Below are 12,548 nucleotides of genomic sequence, written 5' to 3'. Positions count from 1 at the left end.
GTGACATCAGTGGTTCAACTGTAATATGAGAATACTTTTTGTGTGCAAAAAAAACAAAAGCAAAAAAAAACTTTATTTAACAATTTCTTCTTATCCATATCAGTGGATATCAATATCAAGTCAGCATTCTGACATAGAAAGTCCATCTCTCTTAGATCATTGTCTGAATATTCTGGTTCAAATAAGTAAGGCTGGGGAAAAATTTGCAAGCCATCGTCTCCTCAGAAGATGCACACCCTGTGGACTGTGTGGGTCCTAGCGCCCCAGTATAGTGATGGCATTACCGTCAAAAAGCACCATCCTTCGGATGGGACGTTAAACCGAGGTCCTGACTCTCTGTGGTCATTAAAAATCCCAGGATGTCTTTCGAAAAGAGTAAAGGCCTCTAACCATTATGGCCTCCTAACAATTCCCATATCTGCTGATTGGCTTCATCGCTCTGTCTCCACCAGTAAGCTGGTGTGTGGTGGGCATCCATCATCCAGGTGGATGCTGCACGCTGGTGGTGGATGAGGTAAAGCGCTTTGAGTGCCTAGAAAAGCGCTATATACACTGCCCTCCAAAAGTTTGGAAACACTCCTGGCAAAGTGTGGTTTTGGACGATATCAGCATAGTGTGAATCATCTTTGGGCAATCCTTCAGGAGGCTTAGAGTAATATATCAATAAGTCAATGTTTGAATAAACTGACAGCTCGGATGCCCAGATTATGCAGAGCTGTAATAGCTGCTAATGGTGGATATTTTGATGAATCGAAAAGTTAAGTTTTTTCTATGTATAAACTGTTTATGTAATAAAATATGTTTTCGTAGTTTGTGTTGTCCCTTATCAGTGCAAAATTATCACAAATTAAAAAGAATTCATGCCAATATTGTCCAAAACCCCACTTTTCTAAGGCGTTTCCAAACTTTTCGAGGGTAGTGTAATTATTATTATTATTATTATTATTAAAAAGTATTCTCGTAGCTTTATAACATTACGGTTGAATCACTGATGTCACATTGACTATTTCAATAATACCCTTACTACCGTTGAACATGGTAGTTGCGTTGCTGTCTATGCAGGGTCAGATAGCTTTCGGATCTCATTAAAAATATCTTAATTTGTATTCTGAAGATCAACGAAGGTCTTACGGGTTTGGAACGACATGAGGTTGAGTAATTAATAACAGAATTTTCTTTTTTGTGTGAACTATCCCGTTAAGAGTGTAACCACAGCATTGGTCAAGATGTCTGGACCTGGCAATGACTTTGCCCAATTTTACGAGCCCTTTGGAGGGATTGAAAATAGAATTTGAATGTTGTTTGGCATTTGACGTCACAATTGAATGCTGGCAGTGCGTCACTGACACCAGCTGCTGCAATGTGGCCTCCCTCGGGACAGGCCTCAGCTGCTTTTGAGGATAAAATGCATCTCCAGTCGCTCAAAACTAGGACCATATGTGCAGTTCACATTTGCGCGTTCATGTAACCATTTGTCTTAGCCTCAGCGGCTGAACAGACTGATTTGCTCATGACGTGAATTCATATGCGAATTTATCTTGGTACACAACAAAGCAGATTCTCTAATTCATAGCATCGATTATGGAGTAACATCCTGCCTTTTTTGTACCTGAAAACAGATGAGGGCTTGAGTCAAGGCCAAAGTGGAGGCACTTCAGTATGAAATCTGGCTGCAGAGACATTCGCAGGTTGATTTCCTTGAACACTTTTTTATAACGTGATTAGTGGAGCTCATGTAAACAGAATATTGTGACTAAGTTAATGTGATTATGCTCCTAATTGAAATAACAATAACTGCAGTAAGGCATTACTGCCATTATACAAAATATCTTTTAGTTTAGTAATTGTTTAGCCCTTCAGCTTATTTCAGCTAGTTCGAAAGGAAACATTTTTCACAGTTTTGCTTCTAAAACAAATGTAAGGATGTATAGATATGTTTGCTGGCTAACGAGAAGTAAAAAAAAACGATGAAGAAAAGCTTTTTGTAGCGTGAGAGTGCAGTTCTCCAGACGGAAATGGCATGTATTACCAAGTAATGAAAACAAAACATGTTTGTGTGAGCAGCACTTAGTCTCTCCAGAGCCACTTACCTGTGAAGCTTTTACAAGCATGAACCGGACACATATCAAAACCAGCCGTCATTGCCCCGCATGCCATTTCCTGTCCAACCGTGTGCCTTTCCTCTCATTTGAACACATTCATTTTTCTGGCTTTTGCTAACCTTACTAAAAAAATAACAAAAAACACCCTGAGGTGGTTTACTGACCAGACTGGCTTCCCACCCTGACCAGCTGACAAGAGCCCCAAAACCCTCTACAACCATCAAAAAGACCAACCTAACCAGCTCTTTAAGACCGGGACACCAGCTGCTTTTTTCTGCAGGCATTATTATTGACCACCCTAATGAAGTGGTACATTTCTTCTCTCCCATCTCACAGCATGCAAACTTTCACAGTTCTCGTTCAGCACCCTCGACTTATCTCAAGATTGGACTGAGATGTGGGTGGCAAATTTGCCATGGTTTCCTCTGCCCTTGACCCTTAGGGTGGCGGGACCAGCTGCCACATCTGGGGCTCATCGATGGTGGCTGGGAATGTCAGCATGGGGCAGAGGCCAGTCCAGAACACACACACACACACACACACACGTTCCCTGACACACCATGTACGTCATGGCGCACGACCCCCCACCTCTGCAGAGCGCATGCATGTGTCAGATTGCAGTGGAAGGAAAATAGTATGGGGGGTTGGGGATCGAGGCACACATGGAGCGTAATACTGATCTGCACTGAGGCTCAGCTGTATACGTCACGTCATTTGTAAGACCGTGATTTACTGCATTCAAAACAGAGAGAATTTGAATGACATTTATTTACTCTTTAAGAAGCAACAATAATGTTTTTCTCCTGTTATTTTAAGATTATTTCTCTAATAAGAGGTTCATTCTGTTTGAACTGTAAACTCAAGTTCAACACACACTGAGTAAATAGCCTTTGAGTAAATTTGTTAATTAATTTAATTAATTCTAAACAATTGTAATCAGGGCTGTTATTAAATGAATGTGATCTAGAAGTTGTCTGAATGCAAAAACAAATCCTGATCCACTGTATTATATTAAAATATAATATAAAATATTTAAAATATTTTTATTTTCAAAAAAATTAACTGGATGCAGTTATTAGTTTCACTCTATACATCCTTGTTGACATTACATAAAAAAACACATGTAATGAGATTGGTTTCTACAAAAAAAAAAAAACTAAAATTGTTACCTTTACTTAACAAGTGTTTGTTCAGTCAACTTAATATAACTAAGTGGTTTCTACAAAAAAATTAACCTTGTCAGCTTTACTTGAATTTCTTTTGTTCATACAACTAAATTGTTACTTGTACAAATTAGTCAATATGATTGCGTGGAACCACTTGACAGTCCTTTTTTTAAGTAATACCAACAAATCCTTTTTTGAGTGCAGCAGGAAGTCTAAACATAACTGATTTTTCACTGTATATAGTGAGGGACCTTATTATTTGCAAATTAACCGTGCTGTTTCCTGTACTTTTTAGATTAGTCTTGCAATTTATACAGTAGCTGGTGTTGTAATAATCTAAATAAATATTATGCTTATTATTAGGGAAATTATGCCATGTAATTTTTGATTTGCAGCTGTTTGCAGTTGCAACACAGCACATTAACATGGAATTGAGCCATGTGTGGTCACAAGTATGTTGCAGCAGTTTAATAAAGTGACTCATCCAGAATTTAGAGAAGCTATTCATTTTATAACTACTTTAGCTAAGTTAGTAAATATAGTTAACAACTCTTTTTAACTAATACTGATTAATCAAATGCACCAGGATTTCTGTATGTTTTATAAGAAGCGGTGTAATAGCAGTCACCAAATACTTTAAATTTGTAATGCTTAATTATATACACACTGCAAAAAGTGATTTTCTCATTAGTATTTTTGTCTTGTTTTTCAGTAAGTAAATAAATGTTTAAAACAAGGGGGGGAAAACACCAATAGAGTAATAAGCAAACAAATAAATATATAAATAAATAAATAAATATGTTCTTGTTTTTAAGAAAACTTACTTTTTGAGAAAGCAACACTTAATATCTTGTGCCTCTTTGCTTCCCAAGAAAATAAATCTTGATTTAAGAATGTTAAAATAATTGTACTGAAAAACAAGACAAAAATACAGAGGACGAAAATCACTTTGTATCACTTTGTAATCACCATAACATTTACAACACGCTTTCCTTCGGTCCAGACTGTACTCGTGTGCTCAGGCCAATAAACCAGTGGAAAGTGGAGCCTCGAGAGACACAGCCGTCAGTCTTAGCCTCGACAGGGAAAACCTTGTTGTGAAAGTCTCGAAAAACTCTCTCACCCTTATTTTTGCTACAGAAACAGCAATCTTGCCCTAATCTTGCACGGTTGGCACTTCATTGCCACTTTTCCCTAAAACAGCCAAGATTAAAGGAAAGAATTTGGAAAACTGAAAAGCTCATTTGGAGATGTGGTTTCATAGCCATAAACTTTGCAGGGCAAAACCAACATGCGTTGATAATTATGTCTTATAAAAAGGTAAGAGACACATTTGCTACCGCCACGACTGCGGGTCGGCCCCCGGAGGAGTTTCCCCCTTTACATTTATTACCTTGGCACGGTTTTGGGTGTTGGGAATGCAAACAAGAACCTACTGAATTCGGGTTGCCCCTCAGACATCTTTAAAGGCCACTGAGACTCTGAATTTGGTGGTTTAATTGTTTTAATGACAAGGGTTGTGTTATATATTTAGACTACATTGAACATCTGGAATCTGCTCATTTCTAGTGATCGACAGAAAATGTTAGAGCTTATGTATGTAAAATAGTTAAGATTTCAACAAAGCAAACTATTTATATGATCACTAATCATCTAAATCATGCTCCTTTTAAAAAAAAAAAAAAAAGCTTTTCACTTAAATTTTCACTAAATAAATAAACGCAGTTTTCTAATTGGTGTACATTTATATATACAGTAGTATTTCTGTACCTGTGTACACATGATTTAACAATCCAGTATCCAGTGTTTGCAGATAAAAGGATAATTTGTTGCACTGGAATAAATCACGACAATAGCCAAAATGTAAAAAAAAAAAAAGCATGACAAGCTACATGCCAAAGTTTTGAAACCTTGTTGAAACCTTTAACCCTCCATTTGATCAAAAGTCATCAGTGAGGTAAAACTGATCAGCTAACATTTCAAGGGTAAGTCTTTTTACATCACCGACCTTGAGAGCTTAACATAATCAAAAACTTAACTTTTGACTTAAAACCTCCCATCCTCTGCCAGAAAAAAAGAGAGAAGAAATCTCTTGTAAAGAAAACCGAAGGCTCTCTCTTTCTTTGCCCTAATATGCCCACTGGCCTCCCTCCTCATGCCAACAGCTTGTAGTGATTAGTAAAGCATCCTGCGGTGACCTGAGATGCAGTTTGACTCGCACCTTCAAAGTCCCTGACAGGAATAATACACAGCCAGTCATCCAAAACATCTTAACTCGCAAACCTTTCAGAGAACATGACGAGAGCAGGGATAAAGTGAGCACGACAGGGTGAGATAAGGAAGGGAAACAAACACACAGCAAGCAGCAGGGAAGTGCCTTGGTTTCCTTTGCCTTGGGGTCATCATGACCAAAGAGAGGATCACCCAAAGAGAGACAGACCTCATTGCAGGCATTACTGGCAATTCTTTATTTTTGTGTGCTTTGTCACATTGTCAAGAACATGGCCAAGAGTCGGAGTCAACAATAACACATAAGATAAAAGAACTATTCTGTATTTGTCCTTTTTTTTTAATGTACGTTTGTTTGTTTATTAGTAGAGTTAGGAAAGAGGCCTAGCCATGAAGACCAAAAATCAGTATCATACTATGAAATGCCATTTAATGAAAAGAGGTGAAGAGTCTTAAAGTAAACAAACAAACAAATAAATGTTTAGAAAGACAGGAGATTTAGTATATGAACAGATTCTGGAGTATCGCGTGTGTTTCTCATGAGCTGCATGCAAAATCAACACAGCGCTTGTGTAGTCCAATTCATAAAGAAATGATTAATTTTGACTCATGTTTCTGGTTTTAATCAGTCTAATGAATCCTTCACTCAATGAAGTCACTAAATCAGTCAAAAGTGTGTTTACCGAAATCAGTGTTAGCCAACTATTGTTGCAATTCTGTTGTTACTAACAGTTCAGCAATTCAGAGTGCGTATGTACATTCAGTTAATACTTAAGGGAACCCTGGATTATGATGTAAAAGCAAACCTGCGATTAATCAATCATCAAATAAAACAAAATGACAGAAATCAAAACTAGTGATGTAGTACTCAGATGTCATGTTCATTAAAGCAACTTTTCAGAGAAGTTACATGGATTAAGCTGTTGATTAAATGAACTACATATACTGGCCGAGAGAGCTTAAAGCGCTGCAAACGAAAAACACATGCAAACAGAAAAAACACCTGCAAATTAAGAAAACACCTTAATCAGTTTGACAACACATATGCTGCAAACACTCACAACACGACAAAATACAGAAACACACTGCAAATACTCACAACACAGCCAGATACAGAAACACGCTGCAAATATTCACAATACAACCAAATACAGAAATTATTTGCAGCATGTTTCTGTATTTGGTTGTGTTATGAGTAATTGCAGCATGTTTCTGTATTTGGTTGTGTTGTGAGTACTTGCAGCACATTTCTGTATTTGTTTGTATTTCTGTTTCTGTATTTGGTTGTGTGGTGAGTATTTGCAGTGCATTTCTGTATTTGGTTGATAAGTATTTGCAGTGCATTTCTGTATTTGGTTGTGTAGTGAGTATTTGCAGTGCATTTCTGTATTTAGTTGTGTGGTGAGTATTTGCAGTGCATTTCTGTATTTAGTTGTGTGGTGAGTATTTGCAGTGCATTTCTGTATTTGGTTGTGTAGTGAGTATTTGCAGTGCATTTCTGTATTTAGTTGTGTGGTGAGTATTTGCAGTGCATTTCTGTATTTGGTTGCATGGTGAGTATTTGCAGTGCATTTCTGTATTTGGTTGATAAGTATTTTCAGTGCCTTTCTGTATTTGGTTGTGTAGTGAGTATTTGCAGTGCACTTCTGTATTTGGTTGTGTAGTGAGTATTTGCAGTGCATTTCTGTATTTAGTTGTGTGGTGAGTATTTGCAGTGCATTTCTGTATTTAGTTGTGTGGTGAGTATTTGCAGTGCATTTCTGTATTTAGTTGTGTGGTGAGTATTTGCAGTGCATTTCTGTATTTAGTTGTGTGGTGAGTATTTGCAGTGCATTTCTGTATTTAGTTGTGTGGTGAGTATTTGCAGTGCATTTCTGTATTTAGTTGTGTGGTGAGTATTTGCAGTGCATTTCTGTATTTAGTTGTGTGGTGAGTATTTGCAGTGCATTTCTGTATTTAGTTGTGTAGTGAGTATTTGCAGTGCATTTCTGTATTTGGTTGTGTAGTGAGTATTTGCAGTGCATTTCTGTATTTAGTTGTGTGGTGAGTATTTGCAGTGCATTTCTGTATTTGGTTGCATGGTGAGTATTTGCAGTGCATTTCTGTATTTGGTTGATAAGTATTTTCAGTGCCTTTCTGTATTTGGTTGTGTAGTGAGTATTTGCAGTGCACTTCTGTATTTAGTTGTGTGGTGAGTATTTGCAGTGCATTTCTGTATTTGGTTGCATGGTGAGTATTTGCAGTGCATTTCTGTATTTAGTTGTGTGGTGAGTATTTGCAGTGCATTTCTGTATTTGGTTGCATGGTGAGTATTTGCAGTGCATTTCTGTATTTAGTTGTGTGGTGAGTATTTGCAGTGCATTTCTGTATTTGGTTGTGTGGTAAGTATTTGCAGCGCGTTTCTGTATTTGGTTGTGTTGTAAATATTTACAGTGTGTTTATGTATTTAATTGTGCTGGTATGTTTGTGTATTATAGCTTTCAAATACTGAACCGGAAAGTATCACACATGGTGTATGCATAGATTAGCCATCAAATCAAAAATCTGGGTATTTCTTACATACTGTAGCACCGATTTAAAATAACCAAATATTTGGACTGACAACCCAATGTATATTGGTGCAATATTCAACCAGCTGTTGTTTTTAACCCAGCAACTGGCTAAATGAAAACTTACTCTGAGTTGTTAATGCCTTTTCTATTTAAATTTTCCCAATTTTTTTAAACCTCAGGTTGTGTTGCAACTCTGCTGTGAATTTCTGTATGTAACAATTTTTGGACAAATACATCCCCACATAGTGTTGTTCCCATTTTCATTTGCTCTTGAAGATTTTAGATTTTTCCTCACAACCCTCAAGAAATCCTTGTCTGTTCTTGAGATAAATGAAAATCAGGTGGTGAGGTTACAAAAGTTCTTTGTGTGGATGACTAGGAGCACATGTCAAGGGACAACAAACAGTCACATACTATCTCAAGTGATTATCTCATCAAAATACTCTGGGAATAGTGCAGAGAAGTTAAGTGCAATTTGAAATCAGAGGCTCATAACAAAGCAGACCGCCGCTTATCTGTGCACTAATGCGTAAACTCCATTGATCTGCACTTGTGTTTGTGGGCTTGACTAGGAAATGTATGAATGAGTTTGGGAATTTGAACAGATGAAGATAAAGTGCTGCAAATATAGGACACATTGGGAACAAAATGGATGTGGTGATACTCCTGGAGCCAACAGCCAGATGACCTACAGCAGAACTCATCCAACTCTGGCAATCCATCAATCTCAATATGATTGGTTCTTTCTTTTAGAGTCATTTTCTACAGCTCTTCCTTAAACCCTGGCTATTTCCAGAGACAGGATGTTTTGCAAAACCCTGCTGATATATTTGCTTCAAGGACTGCCAGGACGTTGAACATGGCTCGGGATTGTGGATGATTCTCATATCAGTTGCTGCTTGGGGAGCCAACTTTCCCAACATTAGACACAGACTAAATCATTTGAGTACAGAATACTGTTTTTCAAAGGCTTTAAGTGGGCATTTTGGACAATTGGTCAATTTTCATGTTTCCAAAATCCAAGCTTGCCACTTGATTATCTTAAATAAGGAATATTTACAACAAATAACTGTCTAACAAGAGACTCACATTAATTTAGGTGTGACAAACTGAAGACTATCTTTAGCTCCATAAAGCAAACTGATACTGTTACAAAGCAATGCCACGCAACCAGAAAGCTCTAGCTCGTCAAAAGATGACTTTATGGCTTATGGTTGCAGAACAATTTAACCTTCTATCAACACTGGCGCATGGTCAACTCCCGCTAAGATCCCTGTCTGCTCAATGACGTAGGCTGCACATTGTGAAATTCCCAAAAAGCATCCTCTTGTAGACTGGTTTCAATGAATCATTGCTGCTCATACCCTCACACTCTGAGCATATGCCAAATATTTAAGTCGATGACAGTGCAAGACAAGAAGAAAGCCAAGAGACAGCTCAGAGCTGCCTGGAAAATAAAAGTAACTGCTAAGTCTGCTAAGTAACCTCATGCATGGACACACAAGGTGATATGGCACAAAGTTGGCAAAGCAAAGGAACCGACCCTGGATAAGGGGTGAATCTCAAAGTAAAAATAGCAATAACTGAAAAACCTGCCGCTTTTTCTCACAGAAAAATTACAATTCAGAATATTGCAGCTGTACATAAGTTATCACTGCTATGACTTTTTCACTTGCAAAAACTATAGTTTTACTGTAGTAACACTTAGTGTAACCATGCTTTTTCAGCAGAAATATATGTTCATATTACATGTTATACTATTATTATTGTGAATTGCATTGGAAGCATTGCAGTAATTAGGAAATATAATTACAGCATTTATTATACTAAATGAATTTTAATTTAATAGTTTTATAGAAACCAAACTAAATGTACAACTGTATAGATACTATGGCAAATTTTACTAATGGTATTTTTTTTTTTTTACTTAGCTGTCAGAATATTTAAGTTTTTTGCTTTAAAACATTTTTTAATAAATGTATATTCACAACTGCCCACCAACTCAAACTCGAAATATTTAAGATTATTAATAACTGCTCTACATCATTATTTCATGAATATTGCTACTGCTCTGAAATGTTAGTCTGGAGCCCTGTTAAGTGTTTGAACCCAAAAGTGAAATGATACAGCATTACACCCATTTCCAAGATATTTGATATTTAATATACAGATTTGTGGATTTGAAACCAGAAACCAGGCAATTGTTAAAATGTGCTGTCAGTTGTTGTGGCTAGTTCCATCATTTTTAATATTAAATGAATCTATGTTGTCACATTATAAGAACAGGAAAAAAAAAATTGGTGGTTGTCTGTCTGACTGTCAGTGCTAGAAACTACAATTGAGGAAGGATGACATATAAACTGACTGATCATAGTTGTTTACAAATGGTTTAGGGGCAGGTTTAACTGAATTAGTAGAAATAGTATAGCAAAAACTCATTCAACTGCAATCCAGGTCATGGCAGAATTTGCAAATAACGGGAATGTGAAAAAGTGTATAAAACAAAACACTGAATAGCTTTTAAAGATTGCATGCCACTAACCTGGCAGACATGGGTAAATCCAGGGATTAGTTTCTCAGAAACGGTCATCGTAACAACCTGATACTTTGTAAACACAACTTTGTTTCCAGGCATACTGATAAATACCTGTGTATCCTGAGTCCAAGAAATTACGTAAATGCAGCCAATCAGATTAGAGCTTGCCAGAAAGCATTTGCCATTCTTGTGTGCAATAACAGTCAGAGGGTCAGTGGTAACATCTAGCATCTCATGCTTGTCAGTGACTTTCATTTCTAAGTATAGTCAGTCTTGGTAAGGTTTTGAGTTTCCAACATACACAGTGGACACATGAAATGCATAACTGAAGAGAAACGTTGCAAACGTGTGTGGTACCTTCTTAGTCTTGACAGTGGAATGGCAGCAGTCGCCTCCATCGTAGTTGCAGTAGGCTCTGTTGTTGATGGCGTCACAGTAATTGTCACCCATGAAAGGCTGAGACAAAAACAGAGAGAGAAACTCAGAGCACCACTAACATGAGAAAAGGACCCAAATATATTCAGTGCTCTATTGCTTCTAGACTTATGTGTCAAGTGTGGCCATTGGTTGCTCAAGGTCTAATAGGTCAACTTCTCAAACACCCACTATTTTGAAGAAAAGAAAAAAAAAACTTTTTGTACTATTAAAATACTTGGTCATTAAAAATGGTTAATTACAGAGTTTAAGGTGTATAAACATACAGGGTTACTTATGGTGTAACCTATGCTAATATAATGTTGAAGTGGTACAGTGTTTCAAAAATAAACTGTGAGGAACAGATATACAGTCCGTTTGATGGGTTGTATTGTATATCATTCAGCCAACACAAACAACAGAAAATAGCATTCATAAAAGTGCTCTATATGACTTGTGCAACAAACTCGTATGATAGGTCTGTTTGAGAAACAAACAAACAAACAATACTTGACATTTGACACTGTACGATTACCAGTGAACAAACAGTGACAATTTTTGGTCTGTTCCTAATATAGATCTCTCTTATAGTTGCAGGGACCAGCAGTCTTGTTTCCATACATGTCAAATATGTCTACATTCACTAAGTTTTATAGACTTTCAAACTAATGCATAGTTGAAATTAATTTGTGATTGAAATATTCTGTTAATCAGCATGCAGACATATTTAAAATTGACCCGAGTTGTACTTAAATATTACCTAGGGTATTTTTTTTTTTTAAATTGTAACATTGTAACATTAAAACAAAAAATATCAAAATCATGAGATACAAATCAAAATGAGACAAACAGGCAAAATAAGATAAACAAAATCAAAATGATGAGATACTAAGTCAAAATGAAAAGATACTAAGTCATAATTATGAGACAAAAAGTCAATTACAAGATAAAAAGTCAAAATGATGTGCTGATGTAAGCATTGAGCCGAAACGCGTAGATCTACTCTTTTAACTTTTTTAAAAGATTTAGCCCATTGAATTAAAGGCTTTTTACTTCACGAGTGTCTTGGAGTAATTCATCTTCTTCGTATGATGTGCTGATGTGTCATAATTATGAGATAAATCAGAATTATAACAGAGTAAGTCATAATTATGACAAAAAGTAAAAGATATGTGATACTAAATCATAATTATGGGATTTAAAAACTTTAAATTATGAGATACTAACTCTAAATAAATGATAATAAGTCATAATTATGGAATTAAAAAAGTTAAAATTATAAGCTAAAAAAGTTTAAATTATGACATATTAAAAAAAATGAGATAAAGCCACACTGTAAAAAGTTTTCACCAGATTCAACTTAAAAACCTTGTTCAGCAGCTGCCTTAAGTTTTTAAGTTAAATCAGCTTAAAACTACAAGTCATTTTAACTTATTACAATAAAAATGAGTTGATATAACTTGTGAGTTTAAATGACTTAAGTTGATTTAACTTACAATCTTAAGGCAGCTGCTAAACTTAAGTTTTTAAGTTGAAACTGGTGAAAACT

The 12,548-nt window shown here is 36.2% G+C and overlaps 1 protein-coding gene across 1 annotated transcript in view; it reads right to left on the bottom strand.

Moving 5' to 3' along the window:
* The window catches only part of pappaa (pregnancy-associated plasma protein A, pappalysin 1a), a 97,307-nt gene that overhangs the window by 5,852 nt on the left and 78,907 nt on the right, over positions 1 to 12,548 (bottom strand). Inside the window, exon 22 of the mRNA XM_073839929.1 lies at positions 10,943 to 11,041. Within this exon, the coding sequence (XP_073696030.1) occupies positions 10,943 to 11,041 (99 nt within the window). The remainder of the gene's footprint in view (positions 1 to 10,942; positions 11,042 to 12,548) is intronic.

This window comes from Garra rufa, chromosome 5 (assembly GCF_049309525.1).
Source record: "Garra rufa chromosome 5, GarRuf1.0, whole genome shotgun sequence".
In the NCBI taxonomy this organism is placed as follows: domain Eukaryota; kingdom Metazoa; phylum Chordata; class Actinopteri; order Cypriniformes; family Cyprinidae; genus Garra; species Garra rufa.
Note: the sequence above shows the minus strand (reverse complement) of the source record. Positions and strands in the feature narration are given on the sequence as shown.